The sequence below is a fragment of the Necator americanus genome, chromosome V (assembly GCF_031761385.1).
Source record: "Necator americanus strain Aroian chromosome V, whole genome shotgun sequence".
Lineage (NCBI taxonomy): Eukaryota > Metazoa > Nematoda > Chromadorea > Rhabditida > Ancylostomatidae > Necator > Necator americanus.
Window position 1 is genome coordinate 20450257 of NC_087375.1, and position 14542 is coordinate 20464798.

The following is a 14542-nucleotide window of genomic DNA, read 5'->3' on the forward strand; positions in this document are numbered from 1 at the left end:
GGGGAAGCCGTGAGTGTTGGGACTGCACAAAAAAGCGTTTCGGACATTTATGTACTTGTTTCGCGGACCTTGACGGATTCTTGGCGGACATCGAAAGGGAGATTTCACTTTTTAAGATCAACTTCGCTCTGGTCCTTCTGACATCGGTGACGATATTCTGATTACCTCAGTGTAGGAAAACCCTAGGATTACAGCTAAGGAGATTGCTGAGAGGAATACAATTGTGAGAGCAATGGAAACCATATCCTTGAATAACAAGGCTATTTTTTTAACTTCTGCAGCAGAAGCTAACTTTTAGATTGGGCACGAGCTTATGCAGTCATCCACTACTAATTGCTAGTTTTTGTGTGGCAGAACTTTTTCGAAAATATGCTCGCATTGATTTCAAAATTTTTTACAGTACCTCTAGCTTCCCCTCAACCGAAATCTTTGTTGGAGGATTTTTGACTCATCAGAGTAGAGGAACGGCAATGTCGTTTTCTGTTCCGAACACTGTTTTTTGCTATTAAATACATGTCGAACCCGCAATCTCTTACGCCCATAGGATCCGATCTAATTCGTACTCTTTGGCTAATACTATCCCATGGCTTTCGCCTTCATATGACGTAAAAAAAGATAAATAGATCTCTAATTGCTTCTACGTAAGCTCATCGAAGTTTCCTTTTTCCGATTTAACTTCTGTCACGCACAGACAAGGAAGAACCCTATGATGTGATTTTTCTTTGAGTCCTGAAGAGCAGAAATTACAGATGCGACGGAATACAAAAGAACCGCCTTGTACTCCACTTCGTGCTCAAACGTTGGACGTTGAGCAAAACGAAAAACTGTATCTTAAGCTTCCTTCTACACTCCTCAGTAACAGTGAAGAAAGCTACTGACTATGTAAGAGTCTGAAATGTTAACCAATTAGTAATCAAATATATTGCCAGTTTCTATTGTAAACAATATTTTTCGCTACCACTCACAGTATCGCTTTATGCAAGGTAGGAGTGTGAACCTCGGGCTGATGTCATAAATTAGTTAGCAGTGTCTGCTAGTGCACAATAACCTCACTGATTGAAATTTCTAACGTGATCGCACAAATTGCGTACCGTGGAAAGTTCCTCAGTGTTTTCTGGTGCCGGCGCACTAATTCGATATTGTGGAACCTGTCTCTCTGCTTTCTGGTACTTCTTTTCACACATATGTGACTGAGTAACCCCGTTATTTCATAACATAATGATTTTAGTTACTTCTTATTTATGTACAGTAGGTTGAGGTTGAGCCAACCGCATGGAGTGAAGTGAAAACGAGGAATTCGAAATTTAGTATCCTTCTTAGAATTAAGAGGGAGAAAAGTTCGAACGAAGTATAAAACGTACTGATGAGGAGTACGAATCAAGACTTCAGTTGCATTTCTAAGAAAAAGAGCAACAAATTTAGCAATTGTAACGATAGGCAGGAAGAGCACAAATAAAATGACAAGTAGAAAAAGGTGCTGCTGTATTCCATTGTCCTGTGTAGAGATCCATCCATGCTACCCCTGCGACAGCAGTCACCGGTTCTACAAATGTAAGGATTCTTATTTGTGATGTGCAAATATCAGAAAAGCGCTTGTTTACTAAACAAGCCGTTACCTCCTCCTGCCCAATTTGTGTATTTGGAAGGATTACCGTCGCTCCATGAGAATCCTGTATTCATTAGACTGGAGTAGCCAAGGATGATTTTACCACCATTGTTTGTTCCTAACAATTCTAAAACGATTCTGTATTTTTGTAAATACCAATATGCACGTATGATACTTATTTGCACAAATTAAAGACAGCATGTCAAAAATGATTCGTGTCACATGACCATCACATGACAGGATCTCTCCAGGACTGGAATAGTCCACGAGCATGGTCGTCATCACGCCAATCCACTCCAGTAATCCCGAAAAAGGCGGCTAAGACGGCCTTAATTTCACTAGTTCCTTAACGATGCAATTCATTACTGGTGGTAGAACGATGGCAATCCACAATCTACTACTGTGCAGGTGTGGCAGCTCTAGGAGCTTATTCGAGCTTGATTAGTCCGTCTGCAGACTCCGGACGACGGTGGAACGTATTCTAATAAACTGCGTCATTACGAAGACGGGATCCACCAGAGCTGTCTTTTAACAATTTTTTTTTCTGAACTACTAGAGGGAACTGAGTGTATTCACCCTCATATCATTAAGTACACTATTACCTCTATGTATTTGTGGAAAGATCCTATCATCGTTAATCTCGTGATGTATTTTCAACCCAGAATGGGAAAAGTGTTCAAAAGGTGGGGCCGGAAGGACCGTTCTGCCTAATCGATCCATTTTAATCACAAATATTATCATTTCTAACGATCAAATATGTGATATAATCACATCTCTTCCTTGCTTTACCAGTCTTTTTGTCTATGAAAAGTTCACATACTGTGTGCCGCATTTTGAACTGCTGAATTTTGATACGCATTCGAAATCGAGGGAAGATGTCCACCAATTCTCATGCATTCGTCCTCGGCGTCTTCGAAACCTTCCTGGTTTGCAAGAGTTCCGAAATAGTAGCTGGAAAGAAAATCGATTCTCTCGTAATTTTTGATAACATTCGAGATCATTCTGCGAACTGATTCTAGACTGCAATATTCTTGTTCTCATGTTGTAAAAAAACCTAAGGATATTTTTTTTGCGCAAAATGCTACTCTATCTGTGATTTAGCCATATACATACAGCATTAATGCACAGATTGTCGCGGAACAAACTGCTATTCCTGGAGCGATCGCTTCGATGAGATGGAAATCGAGCACATTTAGCAGTGACAAAGTGACTTACTATGATGTTGTGTTGTCAAAGTATCCGATTTTATCAAGGTGTTTTTTCCTTCGTTGCTCATTCCTTGCAAAAGAACAGTTGGGGACCTAAAGTGGCATTGATATCCTCAAGAGTGTGCCATAGGTGAAAATTCGCAATTACGTAGAAAAATATGCGACATATACCACGACGTTGTTAGCAGACGGCGAGAACCAGCGTTAATGTAGTACTTAAAATTATTGCACTACGGCATATTTTAATCACACTTTCAAAGTTCCACACTTTTCCTTCGGTTTCTCATCATATGTTAACGGATGTCATTTCTTCAACTTATCAAACACCTATCGTTTTTCACTTTCTGCAATTATCTTTCTCTCCAATAATTACAAAAATTCTTTGAAGTAATTTTACTATTTAAACGCTGATTGATATGTTCAATGTGGAGTGTATTTTTTCTCAACGGTGATGATCGAAAAAAGTTGGGACGAAACAACCACATTAAAGGAAACATTAAGAGTTGAGGCAAATTCAAAATTTTTTACAGAAGTAACCGCGTAGCTTGCGACTCTGCTGGGAAATAATGTATACTGTGATTTTGAAGTAAGAATGAAGTTTCTTTCAAGATAACGGAAGCAGGGGAGGCCTTTAGAAGAGCTGCGGAAGTGGTTGTTTGGAAGAGGATGTGTAACCTCATTTGCTTTTGCCAATGTTTTTGATGCTGAATTTGGAAGGCAATAAGGGGATTGAGTGTGGCATTCCACCTTTACTCTCTACATAAAAAAAAACCTACTTCAAAAATCATATTAGAACGGAATTTAAATGCTATTCAAAATTAACAGAGCACAGTTAGAAACTTCAACCCTTAGATGGCTCCTATGGAGTTTGCAGAAGAACGAAAAGCAGTTTTAACGAATTTTCTCTTGCAATGTGGATTGAGGCCCCCACCGGTCTTTTCCATCCATGTCTGTTCCATAAAATGACTCACTTCGGCCAACCTGTCCTCTCAAGACATTTGTGGCACAGATTTATCGACTCTGGAGGGATGAAAGCTTTGGTTGGCCTAGAGCGGTTTCGAACATCCACGAAACGGCCACGCAGTGGCAACAGAAGTCATCAAATGCGCTGCTCCCGCTAGGCCAACCATTCATTTTTCTTCCCGGTTCTCCAGTGAGATCCCAATTACCACTAATTTGTTCTGCTCTCTTCTCTACATACTGTTCTCTAATATTTTTCGTATCACTGTCAACCAGGAGTCACGGCTTTTTCTTTCCGGGGGTTACATCTGGTGTTAGGTTTATGCAACTCCTGTTCTTAGGTCTAGATCCTTTCTTCTTCTTCTTCTTCAAGCGTTTGTCCCGCGTTGTTGCAGGGTCCGCCTTTCTGCTTTTTGTCTTCCATTTGCTTCTCTCCATTGCATCAGCCGTTCATAAACGCGCATTCAGCTTCACACGGTCTAACCAGTGAATCTTTGGCCTCCCACGCGGCCTCACTCCTGAAACGTCGAGCTTCAGTGCGGTTTTGGCCACAGAATCTTCCTCTCGACGTGACCGCACCATCTCAGTCGAGCCTCCTTCATCTTCTCAGTTATTGGGACGACGCCGAAGATGGAGCGCACAGTGTCGTTGGATACTTTCACTTTTAGCGTTACACCTATTGTCCACCTTAACATCCGCATCTCCATAGCGTGTAACACTCTTTCCAAGGCTTTCGTCGTCGGCCAGCACTCGCATCCGTAAAGGGCAACAGGACGCACAACCATCCTGTAGATCTTCGACTTCAGTCGAACAGGGACTTTCCTGTCGCACAGTACGCCTGTTGCCATTTTCCATTTCATCCATGCCGCATTAGCACGTGCTCGCCCTCCTTGATCAATGTCTCCTGCGGAAGTCACTTTGGATCCAAGGTACTTGAAACAGTTCACCTTGTTTAATTCGGTGCCATCGACACGAATTGAACCATCCTCTATCCTTGGTCCGCACTCCATGTACTCAGTTTTTGATGTGTTGGGGCGCAATCCATATTGCTGCAGCTGATCCTTCTATGACTGCACTTGTTTCTGAAGATCATCTCGAGACTCCGACGCGAGCATGACATCGTCGGCAAAGAGTAGAGTCCACGGATGCTGCTTCTGGATTTCCTTCGTTATCGTGTCCATGCACAGTATGAACAGCAGAGGTGAGAGGGATGAAACATGGTGAACCCCTACTTCTACACGGAATGGTCTGCTTATTCCAGCAGCACATCGGACAACGCTGGTGGGCTTCGCATAGAGCAGCTTTGTCCACCGCACATATTCTTCTGGTACCCTATGCGACCTCATGGACATCCATAACAGCTCATGTGGGACACGGTCGAAAGCTTTCTCGAGATCGAGAAAAGCAAGATGCACACTGCGGTTCTTCTCTCGATGTTTCTCCAGGAGGATTCGGACAGCATGGACAGCATCTATTGTGCTGCAGTCCTTCACAAAGCAGCACTGGTTGAGTGAAACGCTAACAATTTTCCTCAGACGAGCCTCCAGGACACGCTCAAAAACCTTCATCGTATGGCACAGCAGTCGTATAGGCCTCTACGAAGTGCACTCAGCAATGTCTTCTTTCCCTTTCCAGACAGGCACGGTCACGGAAGTTTGCCAAACGTCTGGAGTCCGTCCTTCTGCAACGATCTTGTTAAATGGAGTTGCGAGCCACACGGACCCTCGATCTCCTAGCAGCTTCCAGACATCAGCAGGTTTGTCATCAGGACCGGTTGCCTTGTTCGACTTCATTTTTGCGAGGGCAGCCCTGACTTCGACGGCAGTAATTGGTAGAACAGGACCCTCGACGCTGGGAACTGTTGGGATCGGAGGATGACAGAACTCTTCATTACACAAGTGGTTGTAGTACTCTCGCCACCTCTCCAGGATCTGACCAGGGCGGCGCAGAACGGCTCCATCAACTCCCTTAACGATCTTGGTGTGCTGCATATCCAACGTTGAGCGATGACGCGCTCTGACTAAACGATACACTGCCCGCTCGCCTTCTCTGGTATCAAGGATGTCGTACACAGCCTTGTAGCGGTTCGACTTCGCCTTGGAGACTGCCTTCTTAGCCTCTCTCTTCGCCGCTATTTAAGCATCCCGATCTTCAGGCTGACGTGTCCTCCACCAGAGCTTATACTTGGACTTCTTCTCACAAATTGCCGCCTGAACTTCCTCGTTCCAAAACCACATAGCCTTTTGTACCTTTGGCTTACCTAAAGTCGTCTTTCCCAGAGTGTTTTCCGCGGTCAAGCGTATAACGCTGGAAGTAGACGACCACAGTACGAGTGGGGTGAGGAGGTGTAGATGGAGCCACGGACGCGAAAAATACCTCCTTTCGATCCTTCAGATTCCACCATTTGATGCGCTGTGTTTCAGTCCTTGGATGTCTCTTCCATGGACGGGAGATTTTCAAGTCCATAACGAACAGGTGGTGTTGGGCAGCGACATGGTCTGTAGAGATGACTTTTGAATCCTGCAGAAGTCGGCGATCTCGTCGGCGTAACATCCAGAAATCTATTTGTGTTTCACGACCGCCGCTGGTGTACGTGATCAAATGCGATTTTCTTTTCCGATACTGCGTGTTAGCAATGATCAAGTCACTTGCAACAGCATACCCCAGGATTCGCAACCCGTCGTCGTTACGAGCTCCATAGCCGTATCCACCATGACAACTCTCGAATCTGTCTTTCCGAGAACCGACATGTCCGTTGAAGTCTCCTCCAATTAAAAGTATTTCTTCGCTTTCCAGGGATTGAACGTACTGCTCCAGATCTTCCCAAAAGCTCGCCTTCTTTTCTTCACTACAGCCCATCTGTGGCGCATAAGCAGATACGACTCCCAATTCCACTTCTCCTGTATCTACTTTTACAACCATTAAGTCGATAGTCGATCCACCGCTGTGACGCTATTTCTAAACGACTCATTCAATATGATACCAACGCCATTGCGATTTGATGTGCTGTGGTAGATCAGCTTGTAGCCATCGCCTAATTCCCTTGCCTTGGAGCCTTTCCAGCGAGCCTCCTGTATACAACATATGTCAACACGGCGTTTTCTGAGACTGTCTGCCAGTTCACGACTTCTTCCGCTAAGCGTCCCAACGTTAAGTGTTGCCAAGCGCACTGGATGTTGCTGGCGATGGCGGACTAACTTCTTTGGCCGGCTTCGTCGTCTAGTCGGTAGCCCTCGCATATTTGCCACATTGCCCGGGCGAGGACAATGCGCGTCGCTTCTGGAGTACGCCCTAGCTTCGGAAGAACACATAGTGGACATTAGCAGTATGACGCGACGGGGGTGTTGTCCTCGGTCGGCTTGTCGCACTAGCAAGCTAGCAGCCTGACACCGGAATCGTCGTACTACCCCCTCAGTTAGCTAGCCTGTAGCCTTGGCCCTAAAACCGAGCTACTAGCCGGACACCTTTGTTTCATGGTTGAACCTGCAGAGACGAATTCTCGCCACCATAGCTGCCCGACGGCCAGGGCCACCGCTGCGCCGCTTTGAGGCGTGAGGTAGGATTTGCAGCAGTAGGTCTAGATCCTAACAATGTCAATTAAATATATGCACGCTGGGTACTTCACTTGAACAGGAACGGAGAGCATTACCGGCGTTCATTAAAAAACACTCAATAGAAGATAAGAAGATAAAGTATGTGGCGTTAATCAATCCGCTTAGGATGTGCCAAAGCGTTTATTTCAATGTTCCTTGGTTTACAAAAGCGTGTCTAGCCTATACAATGACTTACGGGGACCAAAATGTGTATCAAACCTCTGCTTTTATCCACTCAGACAGATCCGGTACCAATTTATCGACTCAAAGGAATAAAAGGCTTGGTTGGTTCTATGGCGGTTTCGAACCATTGACCGGCCGTGCAGTCGATAGTTCGAAACTCAGCACCTCTTACAAACTGCTCTACACCTGTCCATAAATACACTAGATTATTTCTATTCTTAAAAAAATCGAAACTGCGCTCAAACGAACAGGATTAATCCCGTGTTACCCAAGGACTATGCATGTACTTCCACAAACCTGACATGTGAATGGTTTTGGTGTGAGTGAGTTTGAGGAGAGAATGTTCCACTTGCTGTAATACGTTGTCGTCAAGAGCATAGAGCTGACATTGTCTGAGTTGTTTGTCATTGTTCCTGAAAGTAGCAAACATCTGTCGTAAATCTTGTCATCATACGTGGATCACCTAATTTTGTTATGAGGATGCATATGTATACAACTTATCTTAATGTATTAACCTCTGAAATTTGAGTAAATGAATTTAATGTCATAGTCTGACCATTCCCATGCATGGCCATTCACATAGGCGCCAATGTAGAACTCAGTTCTGGACGGAGCTGTAAATATGCACTTTTTTCCCTGGTGCCTTTCTTGTACTCAAAGCTCGTAGAGTTTTAGGAAATACTGAGGACTTACTGTGAAGAACTCTAGCAGCGTAGCTGTTCTCCATATCAGATTGAATTGACACAAGATGACCGCCTAGGTACTGACAAATTGACTCAGCTGATACCCATGTGGTTTTCAAACTAAATATCACAACGTTTTTCTGTCAACTAATTGCTGTCAATACTGTGACAAATCTAAAAATTCAAAACTCATTTCAAAAAAGTGCCCAGATTTCATTTTCGGTCATCAGTGGAACATCATTGGATCTCATTGCGGGCACATTCAAAAATCGTGGAGAAATGAGATGTGAACATTTACAAATAAAACAACTGGCAGCTAGACCAATATCAGTTACAAGAGCATGGTATTGTTAATTATTTTTTAAGAATTAAAGGCATCACCCCACGAATCTGAGGTGGTATGGATTTCAGGTGGAGTATTCGTCTACGGGGTCGTAGATTGTGGAGATACGGCTTCGAGCGTTCCGGCGCACTGTTTTCACAAGAAGTTCGATTGGAGCGCACCAGCCTTGTGCTTGCGCCGCATCTTCCGGGCCGTTTTTTACGGCAATTAGGAAGAAATGGACGGAATCACTCCCCTCTCCATAATCTACTATCCCGTATACGAATACTCCACCTGAAATCCGTACCACCTCAGATTCGTGGAGTGATGCCTTTAATTCGCTAGAAAGGAATTAAGTTCTTTACCTGAACTTTGAGCCGCAAAAACTAAGAGGGATATGTACAGAATGAAAAGTAAGACGTCAGCCAATCTTCGATTCGTCCACCAAAAAACCACTGGAAAGTTTTCCAAGCCATTTCTGGGAGAAGATGGCAGATAATGATTGCCCATTTCCCTTCTATTTTGCTAATAAACCAAATATATTTTGAAAGAGGGGAAGCATAACTGCAACTATGTGCTGCTTCTTTCTCCTTTCTTCATTTAACCTTTTTCATTCAGTTTTCTTTTTTTGGGAATATTTTGGAGGGTCATCGTTTCGAGAGATATTATAGAAGACATGCTATTCCAACTAAGCACAGCGCTTTTAATGGAATACAAAACAAAGTAGGCGGAAAATATACTTCTTCATCGTCTTAACTAACCTGAATATTGATGGCACTTCTTAACTGCATTGGTTGGCATCTCATTAAAGCTGCCGTTGTATTTCTTAGGAAAAACCGCCTGCTGATAATTTACTTCCCTAGGTCGGTTTTTCCAACTGATTAAAAATAATTCCTACTGGGTGCTGTACTTAAAATAAATGACACATATTCTTGGGAATTTCCAACCACTCGAACGTTCATTGATCTTTCTGTAATCTTTGCTCACTCACTTTTTTTGTGGATTACAGGAGTTTTTTTTTTTTTGCTAAAATGTTCCTGCTATGAAATAAGTGCTTAAAAGCGAATAGACGAATAAACATGTTAATAAAGCAACTAATACAATTGACAAAAAATGCGTGAAGAAATTACTCTTGGGGTTCGTGAACTTTCAGTGAAAGAAGCTCACCCTGAAAATACATAGCACTGATCAATATAATAAGCAGTGATTCCTCCATATGGGCATGCGGATTCTGTTCGACAAAATAGGGAAAATAGTAGCAACAAAAGCAAACGGCCCATTACGCATTAACGTTGGAAAGTTTATCAACATTTAGCCTGCTTATCAGTTGCTCAGATGACATCATCCGACCGTTGACTCAAATGCGGTGCCACATTTATGGCAGAGCTCCGCACAGTGCTCTTTTGCCACCCTCGGGCACGTCATTGCAAATCCAAGTAGGGCGAAATCGATAACGATGAAGGTGCCTATAGACCTTAGTCATCGAGGACTCGGTGACAAGCGGGACCAGTTTCCGCGCTGCGAAACAAGTTCACTGCTTCAGTTTACCTATACGTAATTTATCAGTTCGTCCTGTGTCAGAGTAGACTCATTCTCAATGTTTCGATGTTCTATCTGCTAGTGCTGCTCTCATTCTGCTTCGCAAACGCTTATGTGATCTATATGATTTATCAGAAAACCCAATCTTGTGCGAGGAGTAGGAAGGTGAGTGTAATCACTTTTGCTTGCATTTCAAACGTATATTTGTATTTCACGGTCATATGCACACATTATTAGACAACTTATTCTGTCGTTGTTTACGTCGAGCCTAGACAGAATGCACGGAGAAAACGGCACTGTTCCGGTAAAAAATTAGATATTCTCTGGAATCTCTCTGTGAAATTCTGCTAAACTTTTTATACTCCCGCAGCTTAACGCGCATCGATGTTGTACTCACGAAGAATTTTGGTAGGAAAGCATGTAGAAGTAATGCGTGATCTCAAACACGTCTTTTTTAAAGGCATCACCCCATCACGAATCTGGAGTGGTACGGATTTCCGGTGGAGTATTCGTATACGGGGTCGTAGATTATGGGAAGGAGGTTATCCCGTTTATTTCTTCCTAATTGCCGTAGAAAACGGCCCGCAAGATACGGCTACGAGCGTTCCGGCGCACTATTTTCACAAGAAGTTCGATTGGAGCGTGCCAGCCCTGTGCGGCGCCGCATCTTCCGGGCCGTTTTTTACGGCAATTAGCAAAAAACGGACGGAATCACCTTTCTCTCCATAACCTACGATCCCGTATACGAATACTCCACCTGAAGTCCGCACCACCTCAGATTCGTGGGGTGATGCCTTTAAGCGCAGCTCTCAATTTGTCTTCTTAAACAGACTCATCATTATAGCTTTCTACATTTCATACTATTTTCCGAGTTCTCTTATGCAGTAAAATCTTTTCTCTTTCAGATAAAGGACGAAATGAAAGAAGAAATGAAGGCAAACAACTGAATTCATTGTCATGACTTAATTAACCCTATATGCTATAAATATACAAAGATTAAAGTGTAGCATCTGTAGAATTTGCTTGATGAAACAATTCTAAGCTGGAGAAGAAGAAAGGCGACTAAAGAAAGTATACCACGAAATAAATGATACAGCACGAGATGGCGTACACAGTTTAGCTTCAAGGTACTTCACTTGCGCTGTTGCTAGTAAGAAATAACTGCTATGATGTTAGAAAAAGTGTGAAAATGACGCCGAAATGTGATTGATCTACAGTACATTTACAAGTTTCTGTTCTGTTTTTCTTCAACGTTGTCTTTCAATCTTGATTTGTTTATTTTTTGATGCACTACACGATTAACATTACAATCATGATGATCTTCATTGTGATTGTCACTTCTTCAGCCGATTGAGTGTTTTTAACAATTCTTCTCCAATTCAGGATTTCCTTGCCCACTTCTCTTTTCATCTTTTCAACACTTTTTTCATTATTCAGTTAATTAATTTAATTAACTAACATGTAAAATTTTTAACAGTTAGTTAACATTATAGCAATATTTAGTTTCATTTTAACTAACTAACTTTTAACTAACTTTAACTTTTAACCTTAACTTTAACTAAATCCAAATTAATTTAATTAATTAACTCATTAATTTCTGCACGTACTGCAATAGTTCTCTTGGCTTTTCATTCGACACTACGATTATCCATAGTTTGTTTCGATGTTTTCTTCTACATTTCCGCATTTTTTGCACTGGAAAAAACCAAGAGAAAGAGAGAGAGAGAGCTAAGAAACTAAAATTAACGACAAAGCGAAGCTGAGAAACCATTTTTGCATAGTTCTTATTCCATACGCAATGATTCTATGTATTCCACCAGCTGTCAAGTCAGAAGTGAGGAGTTAATGAGTAAGAAGGACACAGAGTGTTTTCTCCAACACATCGAATATGTATTTGATTAGCACTTGCCAAAGTGCCATAGATCCAATCCGCCTTGTCGTTGTTATCGATGGGAACTTTTGTCACTGGTCAGTTCGTTGCTCCCCTAGCGAACACTGATGTTGCTCACGCTGTTCTCTTCATTCTTTCTATTCAGTTCTTCCTTCAATTCGTTCTCCACATTCATGCAGCGTCCAGTGTACGGAAATGATGAAGTTTCCACGGTCTGGGAGCCTTTGTATTTCTCCGACCTCGCTGCAGATGTTCACATAAGCTGTATCTTCTTTCTTTTTATTCCCAAAGTTATTCTCTTATTAGCTTTGTTTAGTTCCTTGAGCTTCTCTGCTACTCTAGTACTTTCCAAAAAGTGAGTGATGTCGTTGCAAAACGAACGTTTGAGAACAATTTTCTGTCAACGTTTATGTACCTTTCATCTTTTCTTCATTATGCACTGTAAAGCTGTCGAAAGTTTGTTCGTAGTCGACGAAGGTTAGGACAAGGATCAGACGATATTCTTAGTATCCTGTATGATCTTCGATACGATCTGGACTTGATCCATGCAGCTCCAGCCTGTTCTTGAGGTTGGACTTCACCCAGCCCTTGATACGACAAACGCATAAGCATGATCTTCGCAAGCACTTGAATAAAACACTCAGGAAGCATATCGGATGGTAGTTTCGGAGATCCACCTGGTCACCTCCATTATTTGTAAGAAATAACATGAGGAGGATGGACAATAGTCCAAAGAATGTCTGCTGATGTGGAGTCAGGCGTGGGTGCTGTGTCAGATTTCATACTCTTGATCATAACTAGTACTTTGAAAGAAAGTTTCCGGGGTGGAACGAGGTGTGCTTTACCATGTATACCATGTCCTTTACCATGTATAACGAATCGTTTAGCATAAAGTTCGTTAGTATGACGTTCTTGAAATTCCCTGCGGTCTCGCATATCAAAGCACCAGCGAGGATGATCGGGCTTGAGACAGGCGTCGTTCATAATCTTTTGAGGAAGAGGGCAGTGTCCGCGCTAGGGTCCTCCACGATGTGCCAATGTGCTCGAGAACTCCTTGTCCTAATGAGACTGGGACAAGGAGTTCTCGAACACAGTGTCGACATAAACGACTTCTTCCAGCCCTCGTCCGCGATAACAGATGTTCTCTTCTGTTTTTTGGTTGGCTCAAAATTTTGCACGAAGGAAACGATGATCAAAACCACTCTTAAAGGGTGGTACTACGTCACTTAAACAGCAGCACCGGTTGTTAAGCATGTGGTCAATCTCCGCAAGAGTCGTGCCGTTGGGCCATTCCCATGCCCACCGACGATAATATTCCTTCGTGGCACGAGAATTTCCATAAAAAGGCGAGTAGCACACCTCAGTTCGAAAAGATGATTGCTTTTGATTGTTTCATTGCTATTTTCACTGCGGTTCACTAATTCAAATCTTTCAATCCCGTATTCCTCTATGGCCTTTCCTAGCCTTACGCTGGAATCTGCAATAACGAATATGTAGAAGGACTTCTCGTTGCGGACCACTTCCTCTGATTCCTCATAAAAGGCGCCCAATTCGGATTCATCAGCTGCTGTTGGTGAGTAGCAGTTGATGATGCCGATGAGTTTTTGGTGCAAAGGACGGAGACAAAAAATGGCCAGACGAAGAGATGGGATCTCGAAAGAATCAGCGAGATGGATAGGATGGGATGGGTGCACAACAAAACCAACTCCTACATTTCAGAAGGAACCTTTTTTCCTTGAATGACAGGCATATCTTTATTCATTTCTTCATTCGCTCCTTCTGCTCTTACTCTTTTCAAGAGCAATCACGCGGAATTTGATGCATTCTGTAGCTCCGAGAAGGGTATGCTGGTCGTGGTGTGTGAATGTTGTTCTCGCGTTCTAAGAGCAAAACATGAGGCAGTCTCCCCGTGCGTCGTGTACGTGCAACGTGTAGAATCAAAGACGTCCTGAGCAACCTGAGATTTGATCGCCTCGTGATCATCGGTTACAATATCGTCCGACGCCTGAGAGAGCAGGACCAAGTCTGCAGGGTGCTGATGCTGTATGGGTGTTTAAACGGAAGACTTTTCCCAATACTAATCAGCCTTACCTAGGCGAGTTTAGCCACTAACACCGGTCGTCGCCAACTTATCTGGATCAGGGAACCAGCTTGCGTCATTTTTCCAACACGGCAGGGGATCTTGGAAGTGGATTACACTTAGCTGACCTTTCTAGAAGATTCCGAGCAGACGAAAATGTCGGAGATGTCGAACTGCGTCTCATCTTTGGAGACGCTGCCGAAAGAGGCACCTCCACTGTACATCGCAGTTCGAGACTCAGAGTAACCTCCTCGCTACTCCGTGTAACTCTATAAGTCGCACTCACTAAGATAGCGGAAGCGTGATTTGATCGCTTGGTGTCGAATCATCAGTGCACTCGTGGCCTAAGAATCCGTGCTTGCAGGCTACAGTGTGTCAAGATTTTCATTTTTTGCGTAAATGATCAGTGAGATCAGCAGCTCTATTCGCATAAATTACTACTTCGTTAAACATTTCTTTCATATGACGACGTCTGTG

At 43.1% G+C, this 14542-nt stretch overlaps 7 protein-coding genes across 10 annotated transcripts; all 7 read right to left on the bottom strand.

The window, feature by feature from the left end:
- Window positions 1-1418: 1418 nt before the first annotated feature.
- On the bottom strand, window positions 1419-4784 carry RB195_014570 (uncharacterized protein; the record flags this gene model as incomplete). Of its 2 annotated transcripts, XM_064204898.1 has the most annotated exons (6): window positions 1419-1543; window positions 1617-1733; window positions 2427-2557; window positions 2822-2907; window positions 4259-4292; window positions 4354-4784. In XM_064204898.1, 6 exons carry the CDS (start codon window positions 4782-4784, stop codon window positions 1419-1421), a joined length of 924 nt encoding a protein of 307 aa, XP_064060778.1. The 2 variants fall into 2 exon arrangements, with proteins under 2 accessions (XP_064060778.1, XP_064060780.1); XM_064204897.1 differs by lacking the exons at window positions 1419-1543; window positions 1617-1733; window positions 2427-2557; window positions 2822-2907; window positions 4259-4292 and having other exon boundaries at window positions 4308-4784.
- On the bottom strand, window positions 1836-2607 carry RB195_014571 (uncharacterized protein; the record flags this gene model as incomplete). The annotated part of the gene is made up of 2 exons (XM_064204899.1): window positions 1836-1951; window positions 2427-2607. 2 exons carry the CDS (start codon window positions 2605-2607, stop codon window positions 1836-1838), a joined length of 297 nt encoding a protein of 98 aa, XP_064060779.1.
- Window positions 4785-4838: 54 nt separating the features above from the next.
- On the bottom strand, window positions 4839-5342 carry RB195_014572 (uncharacterized protein; the record flags this gene model as incomplete). The annotated part of the gene is made up of 1 exon (XM_064204900.1): window positions 4839-5342. The coding sequence occupies one exon, from the start codon at window positions 5340-5342 to the stop codon at window positions 4839-4841; it is 504 nt and encodes a 167-aa protein (XP_064060781.1).
- Window positions 5343-5369: 27 nt separating this feature from the next.
- Window positions 5370-5765, bottom strand: RB195_014573 (uncharacterized protein; the record flags this gene model as incomplete). Its single annotated transcript, XM_064204901.1, has 1 exon — window positions 5370-5765. The coding sequence occupies one exon, from the start codon at window positions 5763-5765 to the stop codon at window positions 5370-5372; it is 396 nt and encodes a 131-aa protein (XP_064060782.1).
- A 265-nt stretch (window positions 5766-6030) lies between these two features.
- RB195_014574 (uncharacterized protein) lies at window positions 6031-6633 on the bottom strand (the record flags this gene model as incomplete). Its single annotated transcript, XM_064204902.1, has 1 exon — window positions 6031-6633. The coding sequence occupies one exon, from the start codon at window positions 6631-6633 to the stop codon at window positions 6031-6033; it is 603 nt and encodes a 200-aa protein (XP_064060783.1).
- Window positions 6634-6695: 62 nt separating this feature from the next.
- Window positions 6696-9835, bottom strand: RB195_014575 (uncharacterized protein; the record flags this gene model as incomplete). 3 transcript variants are annotated; one of them, XM_064204904.1, is made up of 5 exons in its annotated part: window positions 7624-7767; window positions 7848-7963; window positions 8066-8164; window positions 8244-8353; window positions 9723-9835. In XM_064204904.1, 5 exons carry the CDS (start codon window positions 9833-9835, stop codon window positions 7624-7626), a joined length of 582 nt encoding a protein of 193 aa, XP_064060786.1. The 3 variants fall into 3 exon arrangements, with proteins under 3 accessions (XP_064060784.1, XP_064060785.1, XP_064060786.1); XM_064204905.1 differs by lacking the exons at window positions 7624-7767; window positions 9723-9835 and adding an exon at window positions 6696-7157 and having other exon boundaries at window positions 8244-8277; XM_064204903.1 differs by lacking the exons at window positions 7624-7767; window positions 7848-7963; window positions 8066-8164; window positions 8244-8353; window positions 9723-9835 and adding an exon at window positions 6696-7085.
- A 3376-nt stretch (window positions 9836-13211) lies between these two features.
- Window positions 13212-14289, bottom strand: RB195_014576 (uncharacterized protein; the record flags this gene model as incomplete). The annotated part of the gene is made up of 4 exons (XM_064204906.1): window positions 13212-13693; window positions 13775-13865; window positions 13943-14026; window positions 14194-14289. The coding sequence occupies 4 exons, from the start codon at window positions 14287-14289 to the stop codon at window positions 13212-13214; spliced, it is 753 nt and encodes a 250-aa protein (XP_064060787.1).
- Between the last annotated feature and the right edge of the window lie 253 nt (window positions 14290-14542).